We start from the raw sequence: 23,108 nt of genomic DNA, 5'->3' as shown, positions 1-23,108 counted from the left end.
AAGCCGGAAAAGTGGGTGGGGAAATTGAATACCGTGCAAACAGCTGAGGGAAAAACTTGAAAAGGATTCGCGTGGCGTTTCCTAGGAACTTAAGCTGAGCGAAAACCCGTTTTTAACAGTCTTGTGTTACGGTTATTAAGCGACATGGAAATTAAAGGTGTATCAAAAAAAAGTTGTCTAATCATGATGCGCACATGTAAAGCTACAGTGATTACTCGAGAAGTAAAACTTTTGACTAGAGAGGGAAAAAAAAATTGTTTTATTATTTGTAGCTTATAAAACTTGTAGTCAAAGTAGATAAGTAGAGTTCTTAAGTGTTATAATATTACATAGTAACTATAGAACTTTTTGAGCGTTTTGCAAAATCAGAGATGGATAATCCTAGGAAAATCAACATCCGACCTATGCAGTTTGTCAAATTTCCCAATTTAGTTTTGAAAAAATGTGCCTAGAAGGGGGTTCCATTTATCGGGGGCTCCCTGTAATCCGCCCATGTAAACATACATAATTGCCGGTATGCGTGCGTGTAAGCATAAAACCGCATGTGTGTGGGTACACGTGCGTGGCTTTCAATGCCACTAAGTATGTGGGGGCCAAATAGTTTTTTTTATTTCTATTATTTATTGTTTTTGTCAACTTTTGCTGATATCGAAAGTAGAATTATCGAGAGCGGTCAGTGGGCGTCAAAAGGGTGGGAATCAATCAAGAATTACTTCTTGGGGGCAATATTTTTATCCAAAATATGTGTACACCTTTGGGCGGTCTATTTTTGTTTGCCTTCTATTTACGGCCAAAGCACTCATAAAGTAGGAAAGACAGATAGATAGACAAAAAAACCAAATTAACCATCTCAAACGTTGGTAAGATACCAGCAAATGGTCATTAATAAGTTATGTTTGGCTAACTGAAAGTGCTTTTTATCAGCTATGTAGTTGATTTTAATTTTTCAAATTAATTTTTATAGCGAAAGCCTTATCTTACACATGTCCATGTGTATGTACTTAAGTTCACCACCCATTTCTTTGCAAGTAAACAAAAACAGGCTCGAAAGAGTCAAAAGAAATGCGTATTAAAATTCCTAGGCCAATCAAAATAGTTATTTAGAATTTTAAAATTAAATACATACCAAGTTTCTTTATTCAAGTGCCAAATAGTTAAAGCCAAATATATGGCAAAAGATCTCTCTAACTTTTTTAAATTTCATTGAATTGTTGTCCTTAATATATGGTATATTTGGTATAATTTCCGAATTTAAATAACCACAATTTCCGTTAAAAAGGTATCAAATTAATACAAAATTTGGAATAAATGTATGGTAATGCTAGAACTTCTTGAGACGAACACATAACCAATGGGTTAAGAGTTCTACTGAGGCCTACTAAAGATATTACCATATGAACCGATAATTATAATAATTAATTATAATCCCAGTTATCCCAGAATACATGTTTTACATGTTTCCAAATTCATAAATGAATATATTTAGCTTACATCTATAATTATAATGATTTCTTGAGATGCAAAAGTGTAAACAACCAAAGTTGAAAAACTATGGTGATCGAAATTCGATTGACAATGTGTAAGGTGGGCAAGGTGTATTTTAATTAGACGTACTTAAAGGTAAAATGGTAAAATCAAAACAAATGAGAGCAAGAAAGGCTCGAAGGGTGAACCAAAGGAGGGGGTGAGGGGGTGTAAAAGAGAGTGGTTACAAACCTGTTCCGCGGGCCGCGTACGTTGTTGTTGTTGCCTGCATGGACGGCGAACTGGAGCCCGGCGCGGGGTTGGGGGGCAGCAGCGGTACGGACGAGGGTCCAGCGCCACTGGTTTTTGTGAATTTCAAAAGCATAGTTTTGCTCCGTTGTTATTGTTGCTCCTGTTGTTGTTGCTGTTGTTGTTTTTCTTCTAATTGTTATTATCGATGTTTATGTTGTTGGCCGAGCCGAGAGAGCGATAGCGTGGGCTAACGGGACAAATTGAGAGTCCAAGTGGCCAAAAAGGCTGCGACTTTTTGCCTGCGTCAACGCTTCTTCTTCTTCTTCTTGCTGCTCTGCTTCTTATTCGCCTTCTTCTTCGACTGTCTATTTGTTGCTATTTTTAGCAACAACAATTCCTCCTCCTTTTCAGCTCTCTCTGTCGCTGTCTCCCAGTCCTGTCGTCGTTCTCCTCTCTCCCTCCCACACACTGGATTCCTGCTCCTGACGTTTTTTGTTTTATCAATTATATTACAGTTACAGTTCTTGCCTCTCACTCACTCACACACTCGCGTTCTCTTTCTCTCTCGCTCTCTCTTACACGAGTGGGTGCTTGCACATGTGAGTGTGTGCGTGTGGTATGTTGCTGTGTGCCTTGCTCAATTGTTTTCGTTGCGTGGTCAAGTGTTTTGCATTGTTTTTGTTCGCACTATCACTTGCATTCACCGCTCCACTTGTTAGTCAATGTCGCTGTTGCACGTTAACAAAAAAAACACTATTTTGCGCACTATTTGCGGACGCTGTTTCTATTTGTCTTCTTCTATTTTTCAACTTGTTGCGCAGGGATGGCAGACTGGCCAGTAACGATAACGATTAAGCCGATAACGGGTTTGTGTATCGACTAAGTATTCATCCTTGGTGTATAACGTGGCTGAAAAAACAAATAAATTCCGCACTTACCGATATCAATTTGCCTATCGACTAGTCGATTGCCGTTCCGATTGTATTTATAATCGGTAGAGCGGGTACACTGGTTCGCACGTGTTGCGATTTGCGTGTTTTGGGTGGTAATTTCTTTTGAGCATTTCTCTCGTGGATCATGGGCAAATTCCGGTCGAAGCTGAAGCGCCATGGCAAGGGAAAGACATGGAGCAAGGGCCAGTCGGCCACCTCCAATCCCGAGCAGATGAAGCACCGCATGAAGGCCAAGTCGCGTTTCTTTCAGCCCAATTTGAGTCTGGGTGAGTTTTGCCGGACAAGCTGGCACCTGGTTGAGCCACCTGACACCTGACACCTGTAACCCGAAACCCTTTTCCAGCTGCTGCCACGCCCACTGGCCTCACCCTGGAGGCGGTGCACAAGCATGAGCAGCGACAGGCCTACAATGCGGAAACCACAACAGTCAACGATGTGGCCGGCAGTCTGAAGAGTTTCAAGCTGGACGACGAGGATGATGGCATGTCCGGATCGGGTACCGCACCCACCGGCACCTTTAAGACCTTCCAGACCTTCGCCTCCAACTACAGCACCTGCAGCAACACCAGCTTCCGCAAATTGCTCACCGGCTTCCGGGCCTCGTCCGATCTTCACAAGGAGATGTTGGCCATCCTGAGTGCCCTCACCGAAATCATCCGGGAGAACGGCGGCGGCGAGTCGTCCACAGAGTACTTCCTGCTGCTCATGGAGCAGATCGAGGCGGCCACCGAGGAGCGGGACATCGTGGCCGGCGTGGCCCTGCTCTCCATGGGCATCAAGTCGGTGCCGGCTCCAGTTCTGAGGAAGCGTTTCGCCCAGACAGCCGCCACCATGCAGACACTGCTCCAGAGATTCGTGGAGGCCACCAACCAGTCGGTCATCCGATATGTAAGTGGATGGATCAGGGGATTATCCATGACAGTTATGAGTAACCAGGGAAATAGATGGGCTATTTGCTTATAGAAACAGAAAAGTTTAGGAGCGATATTAGTATTTTAATAGTGTATTTGGTTTTTAATTATTTTAAAACTGTCAGAATAATATCCACCTTTTTTCCTTCAATATTAGGTAATCGGCTGCTTGTCTGTGCTCCTGCGTGCCCAGGATTATGCGACATGGACGTACAGCTCCACGTTCCAGTACTTCGATGCCCTTCTGGCGTTCAGCATTCACTCCAAGCCGAAGATTCGCAAGGCTGCCCAGCACGCAGTGGTGTCTATCATACATGGAAGCAGCTTCATGCTGCCGGCGGTCAAGTCCTATGAGGATCAGGAGGATGTAGCGGAGAAGAAGGTTAAGAACCATCCGGCCAGCAGTCGGGTGACCAAGTTCTGTTTGGCCCAATTCAAGCCGGAGGTACTGGCCAATGCCCAGACGACGGTGCTCCATACGCTGGCGCTCCTGAAGGACACACTATCTGGCTTCCGGACGGAGGACATACGCAGTGTTTGCGAGCACTTGCTCTCCATTATGACGGCGGCCAATGTGCTGGTCAGGACAAACTGTTTTCAGGCGCTGCATGCCCTCTTTCTCACGAGAAGCCCCAATTTGAATGCCTCGCTGTGCGCGAAACTACTGGCCGCTATTCACGAATATCGACCGGATCGCAGCGACGTCCGGCAGACGCTCGCCTGGGTGACGGTCCTCAAAGAGGGCCATCAACACTTGGCCACCCTGCAGCTGGATCTTTGCATGCAGGCCCTGCCCCGTCTGATCGACGTGTGCACCACGGATCTGTGGCTCTCGGAGCGAACGGAGCTGGTTGTGGGTGTCTCGAACTGCATCAAGGAGCTGATGCAGGACTGTGTGGCTCGGGCATGTGCCACGGAGGAAGATGCCCAGCGAAACCGGCCGAGTGTGGCCAAGATAATCGCCTCACTTCACAAGGTGCTGAATGCTCCCTTCGGAGAGATCTCCAAATACGTGATCCTCATCTTCTCCATTGTCTTTGAGGCCTGTGGCAAGCAATTTGGGTAAGGCTATAAAGTTTATTTACCTTAAATCCCAAAACTTAACTAACTTATCTGTCTTTCAGTTCGGAACTCACTCCCTCCCTGCTGACGATCTCCAAGCGGTACGACGCCCAGAGTGGACATCGTCTTCAGATCGAGCACACGCTGATCAGTGCCATCAAGACTCTGGGACCCGAACTGATCCTGACAGCGATACCCCTGTCCGATGGCAAGGGCGGCATGCAGCTGGAGCGTTCCTGGTTGCTGCCCCTTCTCCGCGAGGGAGCCAACGGGGCCAGCCTGCAATTCTTCAAGGAAAAGATCGTGCCACTGGCCATGGACTGCCAGCAGAAGTGGAAGGAGTTCACCGAGGCCAAGAACAAGTCTTCGTCTCACATCTATGAGCTGTTGTGCTGCCAGCTGTGGGGTTTGTTCCCTGGCTTCTGTCGCCAGCCAAGAGATCCGGAATACTTGCGCCAGCTAGCTCCCACCTTGGGTGCCGCTCTGGAAAAGAATCCAGAGTTCAGGGCTCCCATTTACGATGGTCTGATGGAGCTGCTCGACGACAGTCAGAGCGCGGAATGCCATCAGGCAATTGGCCTGTATGCCAAGAACTTTCTGCCTCGCCTGTTTAACATATACACACAGAAACCGAATGGCACCTACGAGGCCGATCAGCGGAAGCGTGTCCTGGATGTCATCCGTTTGTATATCTCACGGGCGCCCGCTGACGTTCAACTGCAGCTCTTCGAAAACGCTCAAGGGCAATTGGAAGCCAGTGCCGTGGCCAGTTTTGAATACGACGCTCTGTTTGATATAAATGCTGCTATTGTGCGTGTGCAAAAATGCAAGGGAATTGAAGCTTACTTTGAGAAGTACATGGCTCCCATTCTGAGGAACGATAAGTCCAAATTGGTGGCCAAGGATGAGCAAAAACTAAAGAAGCAGCAGAGGAAGACCTACGAGTAAGTGTATTAATTGGTGAAAGTCTAAACCAAAACTTATTTTGTCTTTCTTACAGACTCCTTCGGGAACTGGTGACCTCGGAGAAGGCATCGTGCCAGAAGTTCACCCGCAAGAACAGCATTGCCCTGCAGCAAATCCTTTTGGAAGCCTTCACCACCAGCTGCAGCGTTTGCCAGGCATCGCGATTGTAGTAAGTTCAAGTGTACGAAGATCACAAGTAAGCTAGCAGCTAATATATTCCTATTCCCGACCTCAGCTGCCTAAAATCCCTGATGGAGTGCCGCAGCAATCTGGCGTATAACGACCAACTGGTGATGAAGGCCATTCCCGAGGCTGTGCTGAACTACAAGGAGTTCTCCACGCGCAAGGAACAGGTGGCCGAGCAGCTAATCAAATCGATCACGCAACTCTACCAGGATGCGGGCAAGATCAACGACTTTGTTGACATCCTGACGGCCGGATTCACTGGCGACGAATCACTGGTGACGAACACAATTCTGGCCTTCAGAGCTGTGCTCCAGCAGCAGGGTCAACACTTGACGGTGGCCACGCTGGAGTTTGTCCTGCAGCAGGTCTCTGTTTTCCTCGTCCAGAAGTCCCGCAATCAATCGGAAGCAGCCGTAGCCTTTCTGATTACATTTATCAAAGTGATGCCCATACCACTGGTGGCCAATCACCTGGAGACGATTGTAAGCAATCCTTAGGTTCATAATTCATGCAGGTGATTAATTGGTTTATCCCTTTTAGATGCGCTCCTTGTCTGCCATGACCAAGGACACGAAGCGCTACTGCCGCATCCAGATCGGTTACTTCCTGAAGAAGCTGTGCAAGCGCTTCAGCACTGAGGAGCTGGCCCGCTTCGTGCCCGGGGATGATGAGGTGACCCACCGGCGGCTCAAGAAGATCCGCAAGCAGATGCGCAGGGATACGCGCAAGAAGCAGAGCGAGGAGGCCCAGGCGGATAGCTCCGATGAGGAGCTGGTCGGCGGTCTGGAGCAGAAGAGCTATACGTAAGTGGTGACCATGTGAACTATCCAGAGGCATTCACAACTATTGCTTTCCCACAGCATTGATGATATTCTGGCTGATTCCGACTCGGATCTGCCCGAGGATATGGACGCCGAGGAGGAGGGCGGAGCAGCATCCAGTGCTAGCAAGCGTAACAAGAAATCCAAGCAGCAGAAGAGCACCTACATTCGCGAGGATCCCGATGAGATTGTCGATTTGGCCGATCTCAAGTCCATTGGCAATGTGCTGAGTAAGTTGGGGGGAAACTAAAATCAAGGGGTAATGGATATGAGAACTAAGTATGTTGTCCCATTTTAGCTAGTGGTTCCGGTCAAACGGCAGCCACCGTCAAGAGCCAGAAGGCGAAACCCCAGCTGCCGAATGGAGGCTTCAAGACTGCCGACGATGGACGCCTGATCATCAGCGACAAGGCTCTGCGCGGCCAGGGCGGAAACGATGAGTCCGATTCGGACTCGGATTCGGATGCATCGATGGCCGATGGCACTGCCGTTAAGGAACCAAAGGCTAAGCGCGGTATGGAGGACGATTCCAGCGACGAGGAGGAACTGCAGCAGCAGCAGTCGACGGCTGCCAAGCGGACACGCAAGGGCGGCGATGCGATGAGCATGAAATCCGGCAAGACCACGGGCAGTAGTCGCTACACCGCCGGTGGCAAGGGCATCCATCGTCAGCTGGCAGCTGGTAACTCCGATGCCATGTCCGTGAAGTCAGGAAAGTCCACCGGCCGGCCAGCGGGCAATGAGTACAGCAGCAAAAAGGCCAAGGGTGACATGAAGAAGCGCGGGCAACTGGATCCATATGCGTACATACCACTCACCAGGAACAACCTGAACAAGAGGTTGGTAATCTATTATTTCCTAGATCTTCCTATACCGATCTCTGTCTAATTGTCCATCTCTTTCGCCCTTCCCCCCCCCACAGAAAACGTTCAATGAACTCGCGGAAATTCAAGAGTGTGCTGCGAGGAGCTGGCGCTGAAACCGGAGGAGGCGGCGGTGGCCGGGTGTCCAAGAAATACAAATAGAGTGGAGCAACTAACTAACTGGATCGTAAAGCTATAGAGATATAATAGTGCGGACGGCTGATAAGCAATCTAAGACGTTGATGATTATTTCCCCTGTGTTACCTTGCTACCTTGCTTAAATATATGAATACTATTAAATATGTATGCAGGCGGAGACGTTGTAAATGCCGGAGATAAACTAAAGAAAACAGATTAGTCATGTATTAGATGAAAACAGTTTTTTTTTCATTGTTGAGCTCTGCGGACTATGAATAAAGAAGTTGTAAAGCAAATTAATAGAGCGGAAAATAACTATTCGTCAAAATTTCAGTATACATCGTAAATATAAGAAAGGCAAGCTCCATATATTAAAGTAAAGTATCTATGAATATTTATTATCGTAAATGCCAGAGTCAAAATACAGATTAGTGGAACAAAAAAAATCCTGATATATAAGCGAGATAATCTCAGACAGACACATCTTTCAGTGGTCAAACGCTCTGTTGAAAATTCTTTTCAATGTGTGTCCTGCTCCACTCGCCCTGGGGATCCACGCCAGCCATTGTCTCCTCAATGAAGTGCATTTTGTTGTGGCTATCCACCAGGATGACGGTGTGCGTCCGACTGCCATAGGCATGATCTTCGATGTGAACATTCAGGGCACTCAGTCCCTCGCCCCAGTTGGGCGCACGCCTCTTCAGTTCGGCATCCGGCCAGAATTTGTGCTTGTTCCGGAGCAACTGCATCAGGTGGGCGGAAAGGGTCTGCACACTGGACCCACCGTGCTCCTTCACTATCGCCTCGAACTGCTGCTGGCCGTGACGCACCTTCTCGAAGGGTGTGTGTGGCAGGCTGTTGCCGAATCCGTAGCACTCGCCATTCCGGAACTCCTCCAACGTGGGCGGCACGTTGCTTAGCAGCTCCACGCGGGCGGGCAGGGATGAAGATCTATTGTAATGTAATATAAACAATTATTAGCTTTGTCTTTGAGCTCATATTATTATTATCATTAAAGACGGGCTGGGGTAAATATGTTTGAAAATGGAATATAAACAATCAATAGCTTTATTTTTGAGTTCACCTTAGCTTAAACAAAAGAATTCTTTACCTGTTTATGTCGAGTTAAGAAAGTGTTATTTATGGCAAGTAATCACCGAATTTATTGCAGTCCATAAACTGGTATTAATGGTTCATCCAAATTTAATCAAAATAAAACAAATAACATAAAGAACTGAAGACTTCTTTTGTAAGTAATAAAAATATTTTTTATAAAGCAGTTTTCAAATATAATTAATCGTGCTGTTTGGATAACAAAAGCCCAAGTTCAACACCTACATGCATTTACATTTTTTTCAGTTAATATATACATATTATTTCAATATTTGTCACTTTTTATGACAAAAATCGTAAGACAAATAACCAGAGGTCAAGTTCACCACCCACTGCTGTCCTTGCACTTCCAAATTTTTTCAGTTTAATATATAAAATGTTGCTACTTTAAATGTTTTTGTTAAAATTTATAAGAAGTCAACAGAATCGAAAACTTTTATAATTTCTTTTTTAGTTCAAATGGATTTAAGGACATAGGACACCTTGTAGGCTCACCCAATCTCGATGGACACAAAGTTGAAGGCACTGTACTTGGTGCAGTCCTTGAGCAGTGTCTGGTTGTAATTCTGGATGCTGTGCTCCTCGTCCGCCTGGGTGACGAAGTCGGCCACGATCATGCCGCGCCCTAGTAAGAAATGTTCGTTATTCGAATGCCCCTTACTCGGATTCAGATTCAGATTCAGATTCGGATTCGGATGACTGTTGTTGTTGGAGGTGGTGGGCTTGGGGCAAAGGTTAATGCCGGTGCTGTTGCTGTTGTGATTATGCGGTTGCAAAATGTTCTTGTGCGCTTCAAAACGAAAACAGAAACGAAGAAAGTTGTTTTTTTTTCTCTTGTCGCATTTGTGAAAGTTTTAGTTTGGGCCAAATGGATGGGCGGTGTGCGTATGTGTCTGTGTATTTTGGTTAGTAAATGGCTTAAATGGGGTTTACCAACTGCATCGCGGGGCTTGGGCTCGCCGGTCAGGTTGAGCAGGGCGCCCACCTTGAAGAAGCCCGCGGAGTGGCCGATGGCCAGCCAGGTGCCACCCTCGCGTCCCGGCTCCAGGTCTATTCCTGCAATCAAAATAGGGATATTTTTAGAAAATGTTAGAAAAAGATTGTACTTTCTATTAAATTTAAATAAATATAACATATATATTGGGTTATTTATGGTATGGTATATTATAATAACTAATACAGTAGTATCTTTCTAAGGTTATGGTATAATAAAAAATTATTATATTACAATTATATTATTACAGCCTTATAGTATATATGTTATCCAAATTGATTTATAAAACACCATCAAGATTTATAGAATTAAAAGTGCTTGACAGTAGACTGATATTTTGTGATTTTGGTTTATACCTATAACAGAACATTTAAACTTTTAGTATATCGATATAAAAAATCCTATATAAAATATCAAAAAAAAATATCCCTTAGTAAAATAAACAATCAAAAACTATAAAATTGTATACCTAATAACTTCATTATGTCATTTGGTTGGCTGTTCATAAGAAAATACTTAAGCTACCAAAAAATATATCGGATCCAAGGTATTTCAAGATCAACTTGGCACTTAAAAAATATTAAAAATACGTAATGATCACAGCAGTTCGTGGTAAAAAAAATCACAAAGATCATTGGTTATGATATGATAGCGAAGCTCTCAATAGGGATTTACTTACCCCCGTAAACATGCTCGGCATTCGCCCACTTGGCCGCCGATTGAGTGGCCCGGGCAAAGAACTCATCCCGATTGGAGGCCAGGATCAGCTTGTAGCCACCCACCTGCGGATTCGAGTCCGCACAGAAGAATATAACGCACATCCTATGTATATCCTATGGCTAAAGTCCGATATCAAGTAAAAAAAAACGATGCGAGGTGCTTAGAAGTCGGCGGACAACTGGGGATCTGAAAAAATTGGCTTCAATCTCGACGAGGTGTTGGCATCAAAATGGCAGGTCGTTCGGTTCAGTCTCCTCTTTGTTGCTTTGTGGCAATAGCTCTACGATGGGTTTATCACTAAATTAACGTACAGCTGATATGATATACAGTCTTATCCGTTGTTTACGAACGAAGCTAATCTAAATCGGTTAGTAAATGGGTTGGTCTGAGGTTGTTGGGTGTCTTGTATGGATCGTGCCCCTGTTTGTGATCTATTTACTTCCCAAAAACAGCCTATAATCGCGAACAAAGCAGTGTTTTCATTAATTTCGATGATGGGGCTCGCTTGTTTTGGTTTCACTTTTTATGTTTTTATTTTTATAGCGTTGCCAGCTGACGGGAATCGATAAGAAATCGTTAACCCTCTGATGCCCTGCGGTTAAATATTATATTTTGTTTATACGACTGTCTTTTAAATCTATAGTTAGTTGACTCAAAACCAAAATTAAAGAGCCCATAACCTGACTAATAAATCCTTAGTACCTTTTAAAAGTGTAGATCAGAGCCAATATGGATTCGTAATAATTTAAAGAATTGTATTTCAATCGTTTGCTTTCTTCATTGTCCTTTTTTAAAGGGACCTAAGCTAATTATTATTTTATTTTTAAATTTGATGCCATTGTTTCAATTTTCAAGTCCCTCACTTCAAGGGTTAACTTTTAAAAGGGGAGTACTAAAAGATTTTTTTTTTTCAACACGAGACCATCTTACAAACATAAAACGAAGCCAAAAAGAAAAAATAAATTATAAGAATATTTAAAATGCTATTGAAAAACATAAATTAGTCTAAAATCAGCCAGTAATTTTAACGAAAAATTCAAATTTGTTGAAGGGCAAAACATAAGTAGGTGAGTGTCTTCGCTAGGGCAGGCTGGTGAGTATGCTATGCCAAGAGGGTGTCTCCGCTAAGTCTCCTGACATTTTAGAGTGACCGTTTGTTAACTACTTTCGGCATATCGATAGTTCAATCGCGAGCGAGGTCACACTGCAGAGCAGTACTAAAATCGACGTTAACATTTCTGATCAATTAAACTATAGAAAAACCCGGCCGTAGATCGCGCACTGACCGTACCGCCCTCGCCACGCCCACAGCCGCCCACGCCGCCACGCCCCCTGGCGCGGGTCACATCGATAGAGAGCCTCTGCGCGCGTGTGTGTGTGCCCAAGGAGAGGAAGAAGACGAAGAAGAAAAAAAAACAGGCAGGCGAAAAGCGATAAGAAACGGAATACACTGGAAGAAAAACCGCGATAAGGAACAGGGCAAGCGGAAATTGCCAAGATTCTGGGATGGACTAGTGGGCACAGCCGGATCTTGAGCTCAGCCAACCAGTGGAATTAGCAGGGACTAGGATCTGGATCAGGAACCGGGACGGGGACGGGGACAGGAACAGGGAGACACAACAGCCATGTCGTCCGCCGTGAACATCCAAATCGTCTCCATGCCGAACCTGGCCAAGATCGAGAGCTTCCTGAAGGATGTCAGCTACCGGGAGACGATCGAGTACAGTGCCAATTTCAACACGCGCCTGTGCATCGAGCGTCGCCTCCGGCTGCCCTTCCTCGATCCGCAGACGGGCGTCGCCCAGAACCACTCGCAGCTGTTCCTGGACAAGCGCCAGCGGATGCCCGGCTTCCGGCAGGGTCAGATCTACACGTATCCGGCGGCCCGCTGGCGGAAGAGCCGCCGCCAATACTTGAGCAAGATGTACAGGTGAGGATTCCCCTGGAACTCGTGGGTTACAGCTGGGATTCAATGTATTTCGGTGATAACTTATTGTATTTAGTTGTCAAATTACCCAAGAAATGGGTAAACACCGGTATTCCGTTCATAACATGGGTTATATCACCCAAATATCAGTTTTATTTACGGCTAGGAACATCGTATATAGATCATTTCTGGCGGATTCGGGCTCTAATCCTAGTTATAAAGATCAAATAATATTTGCAATTATTATTAATAATTGAATTTGATTTCCGATATTCTAAAGTACTTTTTTGTGTAGTAGTTTCTATTTATCTATCATTAAGATGAGCTGCCTGACTAACCATATTAATATCCACTCTTCCCCACCCACAGTCGCTTTCCCGAGCGTCCCTTCCAGGCGCTACGCAAGGAGCACGAGGCTCTGGTGGCCAGCGGTGTGAACATGGGTCTGAGCAGCCTGCCCAGCGGCGTGGGACCCCTGCCCGGCAGCAATAGCCTGGCCAGCAGCTCCTCCCTGACGCTCAACATGCTCACTGGCGGCGGAGCAACGCCTGCGGTTCTGGGTTCCCTGCACAGCGACACTGCCCACGATTTCAATGGGGCCTTCAGCATGGAGGAGTCCAGCTCACTGGGTGCCGCCGGCGGTGATACATCCGACAGCAAGGACAGCCAACAGCAGCAGCATCAGCAACAACAGCATCAGCACCAGCAGCAGGCCGTCAAGGAGGACCAGCTGCCCAAGGAGTGGTTCTACGATGACATAGACATGAACGATGTGGACTCGCTGGAGGAGCCCAAGTCGCCGGCGGACGATGAGTACGACTACGATCCGCGCTACGGGAACAAGAAGCGGCGTAAGCGACGGCCCGGAAAGCGAGGTGGCGACTCCGGTGGTGGTGGTGGTGGAGGCGGCGCCGGTGGTGGTGGCAACTCCGGCGGCAGCTCCAGCTCTAGGAGACGCAGTGCCGCGGTCAGATCACGTATCACCACGACGGATGCGGCGCTGGACGCCTCGCTGGAGGCCATCGAGTCCGGTGAGAGTGTGCCGGGCAGCAATGGCGGCCCAGTCGCCGGCGTTGGCATCCTAAGCGGCAGTCTGGGTGCCGGTTTGGCAGGTGTTTCCGCAGCCGGTGGCGTTGGAGGAGGAGGTGGAGGAGGATCAGGAGCCTCGGCCAACAGCCGGCGATCCCGGGGAGCGGGAACACGCGGCCGGCGACGAACCAAGGGACCAGGCGGCGCCGTTGGAGCAGCCTGCGATCCGTCGAGTCCCGGCATGGTCATCGAGCCGCCATCCTTCGAGAGTGCCGCAGCCGCGGTGGGCGTTGTCGAGGACGCGAACGCCCATCTGCGCAACTATCGGAAGTATCTGTAACCGCTCTTTCAACAACCAATTCGTCGTGTAATCAATCAATCCCCTGTTTTCGCATTGTTTTCCCTCGCCTATCGACCGTTTACCTATTCGCATATAATTTAAAGTTACTCTATGGACTTAGTTGACCAGCGACAAAAAAAAGATACAAAAATTAAAAGAAAAAGAGAAGAAAAGAATCAAATCACCATTGTGGACCAGGAACAGAAACAGGATAAGGATCAGGATCACGATCAGAACCGCGCACCAGGCCGTAGCCAATACAATTCCAATGTTTCGCCTCTCTTAACTTTATGTTCCCATAGCCAATTGATTGTTGTTTTTTGAAATACCAATGGACAGGCGAACTTCCCTGCCAGAAAACTCGAGCAGAAACGGGTGTAGTTTCTACAGAGATCTTGTACAACTTTAGGTCTGTGAAACCTATAGGTAATCTAAACCTTTGCAGTTTCCTTTAGAGAAGTTCGCCCGTCCATATAATTATATTGTACATTTTATATATGAGTGTACAGGCATTATACATATATATTTACATGCATTATATTAGCGACTCTACTTAAGGCCAGTCAATCTTTTCGACTGGCTCTCCACCTAATCGCAATCTCTCGGTTTCTGTTGCTGCATGTTCTTTGAAAACTATTTTCTCTATCTCTCAACCCCCCCAAATATTATATTCAATTTTTTTATTTAACCAAAAGTTTAGTTAAAAAAGGAGACAATTCAAATTGTAATCTATTTAGGCAAGTGGTAGGGTATCTCTAGCATATAGAAGAAGCTAAAAACAATTTCGTAAAACCAAAATTTTTTCTCTAGAATCATAATTCTTAAGCTGAGCTGATGAAACGAAAAACAAATTTTAACAAACTGAGGAAAGGATAAAATAAAAACAAAAATCAAAAAAAAAAAAGAAGTTATGTACATTTTGGAAGAATCAAAGTCCACAAAATTTTAATAAATGAGAGGCAAAAATCAGACAAAAACTAAAACCCACAAGAGGAGGCAAAAAAAAATGGAAATAGGTTTCTAAGATGTTTTAATATATTTTGTAATAACAATTGTGTAAGTGTTTTATCTTGTATGTTTGGAGACACAGAAAAACCAACCAGCAAAGGCAAAAGGTAGTCTCAATGATCGGTTCCTCAAGAGGATTTGCCGGTCATCGATCATAAGGCTCTATTGCTGGTGGGATTTCTCGGTGGCGACTACTTTCGGCGCTTGGAAGCGCTTGAAGATTCATCTGTGGAGGATCTGGTGGTTCGCTTGCGCTTTTGACTGCTTTGGGGCTGGTCTTCATCGATTTCTGGCTGGGATTTGGCTGTCTTTGTGGGCTTATTCTGGACTTTCGGCTGTCTCTTCGTTTTGGGCGACTCCTGGGATCCCTTTGAAGGCTCCTCCGATGGAACCTTGCATTTCTGCTCTTCCTGGGATTTGATTGGCTGCTCCTTGGACTCCGGCTTCCTTTGGGATCCAGAAGGCCTGTCATCCTCTGACTCCTGCTCCTTGGACTCTGGCTCGACACCCAGAATACCCCTGATCCGCTCGTACACCTCCTCCGCAGTGGGAAACTTAAGAGCACGTGGTGGCCCCCGCTTTAGACCTGACCAAAGTGGCACCAGCTCCTGCTTCCCGGAACCCGGGCGCAAATCCAACTCGAAGGCGCCGCGCCGTGGTGCTCCGGACGCATTCAGCCGGAGCTGAAGTTGGGGAAGACCACGCTCCCGCAGGGCGGAGTGCAGATCCTCCGCCCGGCGACGAAAGACTCGTCACGATCGGCAGTGCTCCACGTAGAGCACCGGTTCGTTGGGATCCAGCTCTTCGGCCACATCCTCCCGAGCGGCAGGCTCCTAGCAAGGGTTGATGGAATTGTCAGACAATTGGAAACATACAATAAAAATAAATTACCACTGCTTTTTTGGTCCGTTTCGGTGGCATGTTAGTTTGGAATTTTTAAGTAAATTGCGCGCTTTTATTTTTAGTGTTACCAGATGCTGGAATGTTTTCTACCCTCCCAACAACATACATACATACATGCCCCATAAGTACTAACCCTTTCCGCCAGATGGCGCCACCAAGGCAATTTAAAAGTTTGGGGAATACCCCAACTATCAAAACCCATCTCTAGAAACTATCAATTATCGATTGCTATGATTTGCAAGGGAAGCCAACGCGCGCCATTTTCTAAACAAAATATTTAAGAAACTTAATTAAGCAATCTCAGCTTTTAATTTCATCCAAGATGTCGCACTACATGCCACGTCGCACCAGCGAGTTTCGCGGCAAGGCGCTGGAGGAACGAGGCACCGCCGACAAGCGACAAACCAGGTGAGTGATCCTCGGGAGCGCCAGGAACCAGAAAGATTTAGACCAAGTTTATCCTTTAACCAGGGCAACAAAGCGCAGCGCAGCCTCACACACTCCGTCCTCCAGCCAGGTGGTTCCTCCCAGAAGGTGGGTACACTCCCCATACGTTAGTGCCCCCAATAATGCCTCACTCTAATCCTCTCCAGACCCTCTGCATCGCGTCTGCCGCAGCCGCTGAACCTGGAGCGTGATCGCTTCACCCAAATGAGTGTGACGCCCAAGCATGGCCCACGACCTTTGTCCACCGCCACTCGTGCGTCGCAGTCCCAGAACCTGGAGCGCGATGGCCTCACCCAAATGACTGTGACGCCCAAGCATGGCCACCGACCGGCGCCCTTCACCGCGGAACGCCCTGTTGCCCCGCACTCGGACAAGAAATGGGTGGCGGAGCGGGCTCAGCAGATACTCTGCTATCTGCAGGACATCAATGAAAGCATGGCAACCACTTTGCCCATCTCGGATTTGTTTAACCGCCCCGGCGGACTGCGGCACATGACCATCAAGCAGTTTGTGTCCATACTCAACTACCTGTTCCATCACATCTGGCGGAATAAGGTGACCGTGGGCCAGAACCACGTCGAGGATATCACAAGCGCCATGCAGAAGCTGCAGTATCCCTATCAGGTGAAGATAATACAGTCCTTAATAATTCTTAACCAATAACTATGTCTCAACGTGTAGGTAAACAAATCCTGGCTGGTTTCGCCAACCACATCGCATTCCTTTGGCCATGTCATCGTGCTGCTGGACTTTCTCATGGACTTTGTACCCTCCTCGGATGAGCCGGGTATGGACTTCCCCTTCATGGAGACCACCGAGCAGCCCAGTTCGTATCTGAACAGCGTGCACTGCGAAACAATGGCCACCATGACCACCACCACCGCCCAGATGCAGGCCATCCAGCTGGACGAGGAGGTCAACGCTTTACTTTTCGCCGAGGCCAGCAAATGCATTGTCCTGTGGGATCAGGAGCTGAGCGAGGAGGAGGCCAAGCTGCAGGCGGAAACCAGAGATCAGCTAATAGGCAAGAAGTGTGATTTGCCTGATCGACAGGCGCTGGACCAAGAGATCGACGATCTGAGGGTGAAGTTGCAGCAACTGGACGACAAGCTGCAGCATCCCAGCGATGGCACCAAACTGGAGAAACTCGAGCATCTCACCAAGGAGCAGAATCAGCTCACCCAACAGCTGGCCGACAGCCAAGAAGAGCTGAAGCAACAGCTGATCCTCTGCGAAAAGCTAGCCGCTCAGGCCGAGGAAAAGCAGGCTAATCTCCGCCAACAAATGAAGTACGAGCATCGCCTGGAGCAGGCGGTCAACAACCAAAAGTACACGGCTCAGCAACTGAATACGCTCCAAATGGAGAGCAACGATATAGAGAACTACTCCAAGGCCTATGAGCGCCAGGTGAAGGAGGTGTCCGACCTGGAGCTCCACCAGCAGGTTATGCTGTCGCGGGCCAAGCAAAAGCTGTTGGATTGCGTTGAAGGCTTCAACTCGCGTGCCCGCCACCTGAGCGTAGATCCGGCAATTGGCGGCCTAATGAAAGGTGGTGGTGATCAGCAGTTCGACCTTACGCTACCGTTTAATCCCGAGCAGGAGGACATCTCCAAACGGATTCAGTGCCTGAACCTGCTGGGCAATCTTCTCCAGCAGCAGTGTCAACAGAATGTCGAGCGGCGTCAGATGTTGGATCAGCAGGTGGACAAGATAAAGTGCGACTCCCTGAAGTTGGACACGGAAGTTGCCAACTTGGAGTCCCGTCTACAGGCACAAAAGCATCGCCTGGGCAAAGTGGAGGCGGGCTATCGCACCAAGCGCGACATGATGGTACAGCACAAGCAGCAGCTGGCCGAGGATCAGTGTGATCAGATCGCCCGTCTGGGGGAACTGGAGAAGCGGCAGAAGGAGGCGGAGGAGAAGCTCCAGGCGAACGTGCAGAAAAACGAAGATCTGCTGGCCGGCGCCGAGTTGTTTCAGGAGGAGGACCACAAGGCCCGCAATGCCCATCTCGACGATTGTGAGCTGAAGCTGGCCGAAGCCGAGAAGGAGCTGCAAGCCCTGAACTCCAAGCTCACCGTGAGCCGGGCCCAACTGGAGGAGGCCGAGCAGAAGGTGTACTCCAATCCGCTGCCCTCCTTTGAGCCCGTCTTGGAGGCCTTCAAGAAGCGCTGAGCCAGTCATTTCTGTTTTTATTTAAAATTTAGAAATATGTTTAAGTTCAAATAGAAGATCAAGTTAGAAGTGTTACTCCATTATGAAAATTGGGTTGTAACCTTTATTTGAAATGTTGTTATTGAGTATGTATGTATTGAAGTGTATTAATGAAGTGTTTTTATATTAAATAAATCCCTAAGAACATTAATTTCACCACATTAGTTAATTTTTTGCTTTTGGTGCTCCTGTAGTTAAAAAGCTATAATCATGAATCATTATTTTTACCTATGTATATTCTATAGCAGCCATAAAAAATGCGATTTAAATACGCTAAATCTTCCGGTATTCTCAGGAATTTGGGAAGTGTAAACGTTGACGACATAAAACTTTGCAAATCCCTAATTAGAATCAAAAATCTGCACGGATCGGGCGATTATAAATCATAGCAGTTTGAATAAAACATGACCAATTTCGTACTCTAATAAACCTTAATGTTTTTGGTTTAATATTTTAAAATTCGTTAAATTTGCCAGGATTGATATTATGGCTAGGCCAAGATTAAAGATTTGGTTTAAAAAAACAAATATTTTATTTTTATAATAATTTATTAAGTGTACTATGTATTATTAAATACGAGCCAATCTTAAAACTGAGAAATAAGCCAATTTTGTATCTACATATATGGTGAACTACCTTTAGAAAAAACCCAGACTGTTTATTCTCAGGTCGCTGTAGCTTAATTTTGCACCTCCAGCGATTCAAGAAATGCACCAATCCAACACAAAACCCCCAAAAGCCATCATATTTCAATAGAAAACTGAGAATTTTCCCCCAATCGGGACCCCAAAATAATGATAATGAAAATCGGACAGTTCTTAGAGTATTCTTAGAATAACTATACGTATATAATTAAAATTGGGGGCTGGTTGGGGGATACATATGTGCATGTGCGTGCTTGGGTAAGTCTTGGCTCGATTTCTGTTAGTATTATATGTCTGCATCCGAGGCGATGCTAAAATGCTTTGCAAGTAAACAATGCTTATCACACAAACGCCAGTGCTGAGGGTCTCGTCTCCAGCTCCGTGGGCACAATAGGATGAACGGACGCGACTACAGGCTAAGTAACTAGGACTACAGAGTGTTGTGGTGGTGGAGAGCTCGGTTGGCACTTGAATGGCGGTGTCAGGAGTCCGAATCCAGGCGGCTACCAGCTAATGGCCACTGACCACTGGCTACTGGCTGCTCCGTTTGATCCGCTCGACATGCAGGTCGTAGAGCATCTTGTTCTTCTCATAGTAAAATGGATTCTGGTCAGCACCCAGTTCGGGATTGTACTCGTAGCCGGCTGCATCGGGGCCACCAGGGCCACCGCCGGTTGCACCAGCTGCTCCTCCTCCTCCTGGCAGGGGAGGAATACTGCAGCTGCTGCTGCTGCTGCTATTCCCGTCGTCGTAGTTCAGGTGCAGGTTGTTGATGCGTTTCGAGAGGGGCGTCGATTCGCAGGGCAGATCGTCCTCCCGGCTGCGCTTCCTGTGGAGGATTAAAAGGATGGGAAGTGGTGAGAATGGTGTTCCTTGTGCCTGGCCTGTCCTGGTCCCTGATCTGACCGACTAACCGTGTCTTCAAAAATCCAGCCATTCCGATTCCGGGGCCAGCGAATTGGTTGTTCCTTTTCTTGTATTGGATTGACTTATTGTTTTGTTCTCTTCTGATATTCTCGCCAACCTTGTCCAGCGAGTATCGATAGTATCGATGTATCGATAATATTCAGTATTTCAGCTTTGCGAAGCACTGTTAAGTGCTTTTGTATACCTAATAAAACTAGTATCTATCAGTATTTCGCTATCACATTCTCCGTAATTTTAAAAAAATTTATACTTTCTAAAAACAAACCGAGTGTTTTTATCCGAAATTGAAGTAGAACTTAAACTTGATTTGTTACGTTTACGAGTGATTGTGGCCATTTGATGTCGTTGTGTTCCTCTAAAATTTTCTACAAGTTGCTACATCCTTTTAAATCTATTCTAGCTTCAATGTGGAAAATCGAACATAAGTATAATAATTCCTAGTACCTAAAGAACAAATTCTGTAAACCGTTTGTAGATACTGCGACAATTTCTACTTATTATGTGTTTAACAGCTAGTTACTTACATTTTTTATTTTTTATTTATTATTTGACAATTCAAATTTATATCGTGGAATATCTAATAATATCCAAAATTGTAAATAAAAAACATAACTTGCTGATATACTGTAGATAATGTAGTATTATCCTGGCCATTCGCTGCTCCATTGTTTTTTTCTCCAGATTCTATTATACAACTCCGATCTAAAGGGATCTATAGATATATATCCCGGCAATAGCTTCCAAAAATACCGAAAATACCAGCTCCGCAAGCCGGTTGGGGGCACTGTCGCCAGGTGGCAACGCCGCGCTAGTCACTCGCACGCAAACAGCTCGCTGGAGAGAGAGAACACGAACACACAAAAGGAAATAGTAGTTTTCCGTACGTACGAATACGAATACGAATCGAATCGAGCCCAGCCCAGAAAAGCGGAAAACTCGGAACGGACTCGCCAGCGGTTGCAAACTTCCATAAACTGTAAGTAGAAAATGTGCCTGATCGCGCGGGGCACAAAGAACAGTGACAAATCTAAGAATTACCCTGTAAAAAGTGAATGAAAACGGAGCGAAATGTCGATGACGGGCCTGCTTGTATGTGTGTGTGTAGTGTGTGTGGGTCGTGCGCCAGTGTGCGTGTGTGATAAATAATTGGTTCCGAATTTCATTAGTTTTTAGCCTGCAAAAGGCCATTATTATCTGGCCATAAATGCTAATTACGGAGCAAAACAAGTAAACAATGGCAGCTGACTGGGCGGCTGGTCCCGTGATCAAATAAATAAGCACAAATAATAGTAATAGTGCAGTAAAAACTGCATTTCTCGAGCAAGTGAACACGCACTGCACACGCACACCACTGCAGGCCGCCCTACTCGCTGTGCGTGTGTGCGTTGGTGTGTGTGTGTGTCCAATCAGAATTTTCTGATGCCCGTCCGGCTTATCTGTGTGCGCATTTGCTTTCCGTTCTTTTCGTTCTTTCTTCGGCTTGAGTCATCGAATCGGTCTGCCCAGATATGTGCGCTGCTCCGCATAGAATAGATAATAGATAATAGATAAGGGGGCCCGCGACGAACGGTCACACTGAAAGGAGTAGGAGTAGCAGGAGCAGGACAGGACATGACCGCACCCCAGTCCGGCAACCCCGTTCGATGCCGTTTCTCACTTTCATTTGATTTCTGCTCTGTTCTGACTATCTGACTAACCCCAATTGACTAAATCCACAGGAGTCATTAGCCAGCCCCTCTGCACAACAACATGCAAACCATCAAGTGCGTGGTCGTCGGCGACGGAGCCGTGGGCAAGACCTGCCTGCTCATCTCGTACACAACCAACAAGTTCCCCTCGGAATATGTGCCCACGGTCTTCGACAACTATGCGGTGACCGTGATGATCGGCGGGGAGCCCTACACACTGGGCCTGTTCGATACGGCCGGCCAGGAGGATTACGATCGCCTGCGTCCGCTCTCCTATCCGCAGACGGATGTCTTCCTCGTCTGCTTCTCGGTGGTCAGTCCCAGTTCCTTTGAGAATGTCAAGGAGAAGGTGAGGTGTACTTATATTTAATGATTTCTATATGACTAATCCTTGTTTTCCGCCTCTCCTTAGTGGGTGCCCGAGATCACACACCATTGCCAAAAGACACCGTTCCTGCTGGTGGGCACACAGATCGATTTGCGCGACGAGACCAGCACGCTGGAGAAGCTGGCCAAGAACAAGCAGAAGCCCATCACCATGGAGCAGGGCGAGAAGCTGGCCAAGGAGCTGAAGGCCGTCAAGTATGTGGAGTGCTCGGCCTTGACACAGAAGGGCCTGAAAAATGTATTCGACGAGGCCATACTGGCCGCCCTGGAGCCGCCAGAGCCGACAAAGAAAAGGAAGTGCAAATTCTTATAATTCCTCAATGCCCCCTCCCTCCCCCCTACAACACCAGCCCCAACACGATGATGTATCCCTTTCATTCTGGCTTTCTACTATCGCAATGACTCCTTCCCAGCCTCCAAGAAAAATGTCGAGAAGCGTTCAATATATATACGAATATATATATGTGTATATGTGTTGATTTATGTTATTCTGCAATCGTTTCTCCCGGAGCGCCCAGTCCAGCCCAGTACTCCAGAAGCCACTTTGCCTCCTCCATCTGCCCCTGTCTCTGTCTCTCTTTCTCTCTCTCTGTCTGTCTCCCTCTTTCTTCTTTCGTAGCCCCGAATCTGTGTCAGTAATGTCCGTGCTCCTCCTGCGGAGCCACAATTAGCCTGGTTTTTATTCGGATTTTATGATTTACCCACTGTCCCAGCCGACTGGGCAGTGGCTTTTAACTCGGGGACCGTCTTCCGCCCCTCAAAACTTCAACCCAATCCCAGCCAAGAGCCGAAAATCCAATCCCAGCCAATGCAACCCCGCCCAGCAGTTGAAATCAAAGCGAAAAACCGACTTCATTGCTGCTCGCATTCTTGTTTTTGGCGCAATCTTCTTATTAAGTAAAGAGAGAAAACACAATATCAATATAGCGAAAACAAATTATTTATATATATTTCTTTATATATATATACAAGAATTAAGGAGGAGACAACAAAATATAAAGTTATTATAAACAAAACAATCCAGAACAAACAAAAAGGAACGGAGAAACCATGCAATTTTTGTTTTGCATCACTCGATAGGAACACTTGCAATCCAAGTCTATATAGTCCCAACAGCAACGTGAAAAATAAACAAGTCGCAGTCGAGGATT

The 23,108-nt window shown here is 46.6% G+C and overlaps 8 protein-coding genes across 11 annotated transcripts in view; 4 read left to right on the top strand and 4 right to left on the bottom strand.

The window, feature by feature from the left end:
• NFAT (NFAT nuclear factor) overlaps positions 1-2,550 on the bottom strand; it is a 43,254-nt gene extending 40,704 nt beyond the window's left edge. The window contains exon 1 of one of the 2 annotated variants that reach the window (XM_036820482.3): positions 1,717-2,550. In XM_036820482.3, coding sequence (XP_036676377.2) covers positions 1,717-1,849 — 133 coding nt within the window. In that variant the 5' untranslated portion in view covers positions 1,850-2,550. The remainder of the gene's footprint in view (positions 1-1,716) is intronic. The other variant, XM_036820484.3, reaches the window with a different exon arrangement.
• Positions 2,551-2,699: 149 nt separating this feature from the next.
• Positions 2,700-7,916, top strand: LOC108013700 (RRP12-like protein). Its single transcript, XM_017079619.4, has 10 exons — positions 2,700-2,935; positions 3,013-3,557; positions 3,738-4,642; positions 4,705-5,586; positions 5,643-5,777; positions 5,844-6,276; positions 6,335-6,597; positions 6,655-6,845; positions 6,914-7,454; positions 7,538-7,916. Exons 1-10 carry the CDS (start codon positions 2,794-2,796, stop codon positions 7,638-7,640), a joined length of 4,140 nt encoding a protein of 1,379 aa, XP_016935108.2. The 5' UTR covers positions 2,700-2,793; the 3' UTR covers positions 7,641-7,916.
• Positions 7,917-7,987: 71 nt separating this feature from the next.
• Tango2 (transport and golgi organization 2) lies at positions 7,988-10,980 on the bottom strand. 2 transcript variants are annotated; one of them, XM_017079620.4, is made up of 4 exons: positions 10,403-10,980; positions 9,663-9,785; positions 9,225-9,519; positions 7,988-8,567 (listed from the first exon to the last, which is right to left on the bottom strand). In XM_017079620.4, exons 1-4 carry the CDS (start codon positions 10,542-10,544, stop codon positions 8,111-8,113), a joined length of 1,017 nt encoding a protein of 338 aa, XP_016935109.2. In that variant the 5' UTR covers positions 10,545-10,980; the 3' UTR covers positions 7,988-8,110. The 2 variants fall into 2 exon arrangements, with proteins under 2 accessions (XP_016935109.2, XP_016935110.2); XM_017079621.4 differs by having other exon boundaries at positions 9,225-9,354; positions 10,403-10,977.
• A 643-nt stretch (positions 10,981-11,623) lies between these two features.
• tth (toothrin) lies at positions 11,624-14,791 on the top strand. Its single transcript, XM_017079684.4, has 2 exons — positions 11,624-12,373; positions 12,740-14,791. Exons 1-2 carry the CDS (start codon positions 12,069-12,071, stop codon positions 13,737-13,739), a joined length of 1,305 nt encoding a protein of 434 aa, XP_016935173.2. The 5' UTR covers positions 11,624-12,068; the 3' UTR covers positions 13,740-14,791.
• On the bottom strand, positions 14,753-15,757 carry BthD (BthD selenoprotein). Of its 2 annotated transcripts, none has more exons than XM_017079685.4 (2): positions 15,639-15,757; positions 14,753-15,580 (listed from the first exon to the last, which is right to left on the bottom strand). In XM_017079685.4, the coding sequence occupies exons 1-2, from the start codon at positions 15,666-15,668 to the stop codon at positions 14,939-14,941; spliced, it is 672 nt and encodes a 223-aa protein (XP_016935174.2). In that variant the 5' UTR covers positions 15,669-15,757; the 3' UTR covers positions 14,753-14,938. The 2 variants fall into 2 exon arrangements, with proteins under 2 accessions (XP_016935174.2, XP_016935175.2); XM_017079686.4 differs by having other exon boundaries at positions 15,642-15,728.
• A 110-nt stretch (positions 15,758-15,867) lies between these two features.
• LOC108013682 (myosin heavy chain, embryonic smooth muscle isoform) lies at positions 15,868-18,472 on the top strand. Its single transcript, XM_017079601.4, has 4 exons — positions 15,868-16,058; positions 16,122-16,184; positions 16,244-16,721; positions 16,779-18,472. Exons 1-4 carry the CDS (start codon positions 15,973-15,975, stop codon positions 18,270-18,272), a joined length of 2,121 nt encoding a protein of 706 aa, XP_016935090.2. The 5' UTR covers positions 15,868-15,972; the 3' UTR covers positions 18,273-18,472.
• Positions 18,473-18,840: 368 nt separating this feature from the next.
• On the bottom strand, positions 18,841-20,029 carry LOC108013690 (uncharacterized). Its single transcript, XM_017079609.4, has 2 exons — positions 19,870-20,029; positions 18,841-19,784 (listed from the first exon to the last, which is right to left on the bottom strand). The coding sequence occupies exons 1-2, from the start codon at positions 19,890-19,892 to the stop codon at positions 19,487-19,489; spliced, it is 321 nt and encodes a 106-aa protein (XP_016935098.2). The 5' UTR covers positions 19,893-20,029; the 3' UTR covers positions 18,841-19,486.
• Positions 20,030-20,694: 665 nt separating this feature from the next.
• On the top strand, positions 20,695-22,993 carry Cdc42 (Cell division cycle 42). Its single transcript, XM_017079594.4, has 3 exons — positions 20,695-20,858; positions 21,601-21,919; positions 21,983-22,993. The coding sequence occupies exons 2-3, from the start codon at positions 21,632-21,634 to the stop codon at positions 22,268-22,270; spliced, it is 576 nt and encodes a 191-aa protein (XP_016935083.1). The 5' UTR covers positions 20,695-20,858; positions 21,601-21,631; the 3' UTR covers positions 22,271-22,993.
• The last annotated feature ends 115 nt before the right edge of the window (positions 22,994-23,108 follow it).

This window comes from Drosophila suzukii, chromosome X, assembly GCF_043229965.1.
Source record: "Drosophila suzukii chromosome X, CBGP_Dsuzu_IsoJpt1.0, whole genome shotgun sequence".
NCBI lineage: Eukaryota > Metazoa > Arthropoda > Insecta > Diptera > Drosophilidae > Drosophila > Drosophila suzukii.
Note: the sequence above shows the minus strand (reverse complement) of the source record. Positions and strands in the feature narration are given on the sequence as shown.

Coding starts and splice junctions, on each gene's coding strand:
- LOC108013700 (XM_017079619.4), top strand. CDS start 2,794: ATGGGCAAATTCCGGTCGAAGCTGAAGCGCCATGGCAAGGGAAAGACA. Junction 4,643..4,704: donor GCCTGTGGCAAGCAATTTGG/GTAAGGCTATAA, acceptor TCTGTCTTTCAG/TTCGGAACTCACTCCCTCCC. Junction 5,778..5,843: donor TGCCAGGCATCGCGATTGTA/GTAAGTTCAAGT, acceptor TCCCGACCTCAG/CTGCCTAAAATCCCTGATGG.
- LOC108013682 (XM_017079601.4), top strand. CDS start 15,973: ATGTCGCACTACATGCCACGTCGCACCAGCGAGTTTCGCGGCAAGGCG. Junction 16,059..16,121: donor GCCGACAAGCGACAAACCAG/GTGAGTGATCCT, acceptor TCCTTTAACCAG/GGCAACAAAGCGCAGCGCAG. Junction 16,722..16,778: donor AGCTGCAGTATCCCTATCAG/GTGAAGATAATA, acceptor CTCAACGTGTAG/GTAAACAAATCCTGGCTGGT.
- Tango2 (XM_017079620.4), bottom strand. CDS start 10,544: ATGTGCGTTATATTCTTCTGTGCGGACTCGAATCCGCAGGTGGGTGGC. Junction 9,786..10,402: donor TGCCGAGCATGTTTACGGGG/GTAAGTAAATCC, acceptor TTTTGATTGCAG/GAATAGACCTGGAGCCGGGA. Junction 9,520..9,662: donor CAAGCCCCGCGATGCAGTTG/GTAAACCCCATT, acceptor TTCGTTTTGAAG/CGCACAAGAACATTTTGCAA.
- tth (XM_017079684.4), top strand. CDS start 12,069: ATGTCGTCCGCCGTGAACATCCAAATCGTCTCCATGCCGAACCTGGCC. Junction 12,374..12,739: donor TACTTGAGCAAGATGTACAG/GTGAGGATTCCC, acceptor CCCCACCCACAG/TCGCTTTCCCGAGCGTCCCT.
- Cdc42 (XM_017079594.4), top strand. CDS start 21,632: ATGCAAACCATCAAGTGCGTGGTCGTCGGCGACGGAGCCGTGGGCAAG. Junction 21,920..21,982: donor TTGAGAATGTCAAGGAGAAG/GTGAGGTGTACT, acceptor GCCTCTCCTTAG/TGGGTGCCCGAGATCACACA.
- LOC108013690 (XM_017079609.4), bottom strand. CDS start 19,892: ATGGCTGGATTTTTGAAGACACG. Junction 19,785..19,869: donor GCTGGATTTTTGAAGACACG/GTTAGTCGGTCA, acceptor AATCCTCCACAG/GAAGCGCAGCCGGGAGGACG.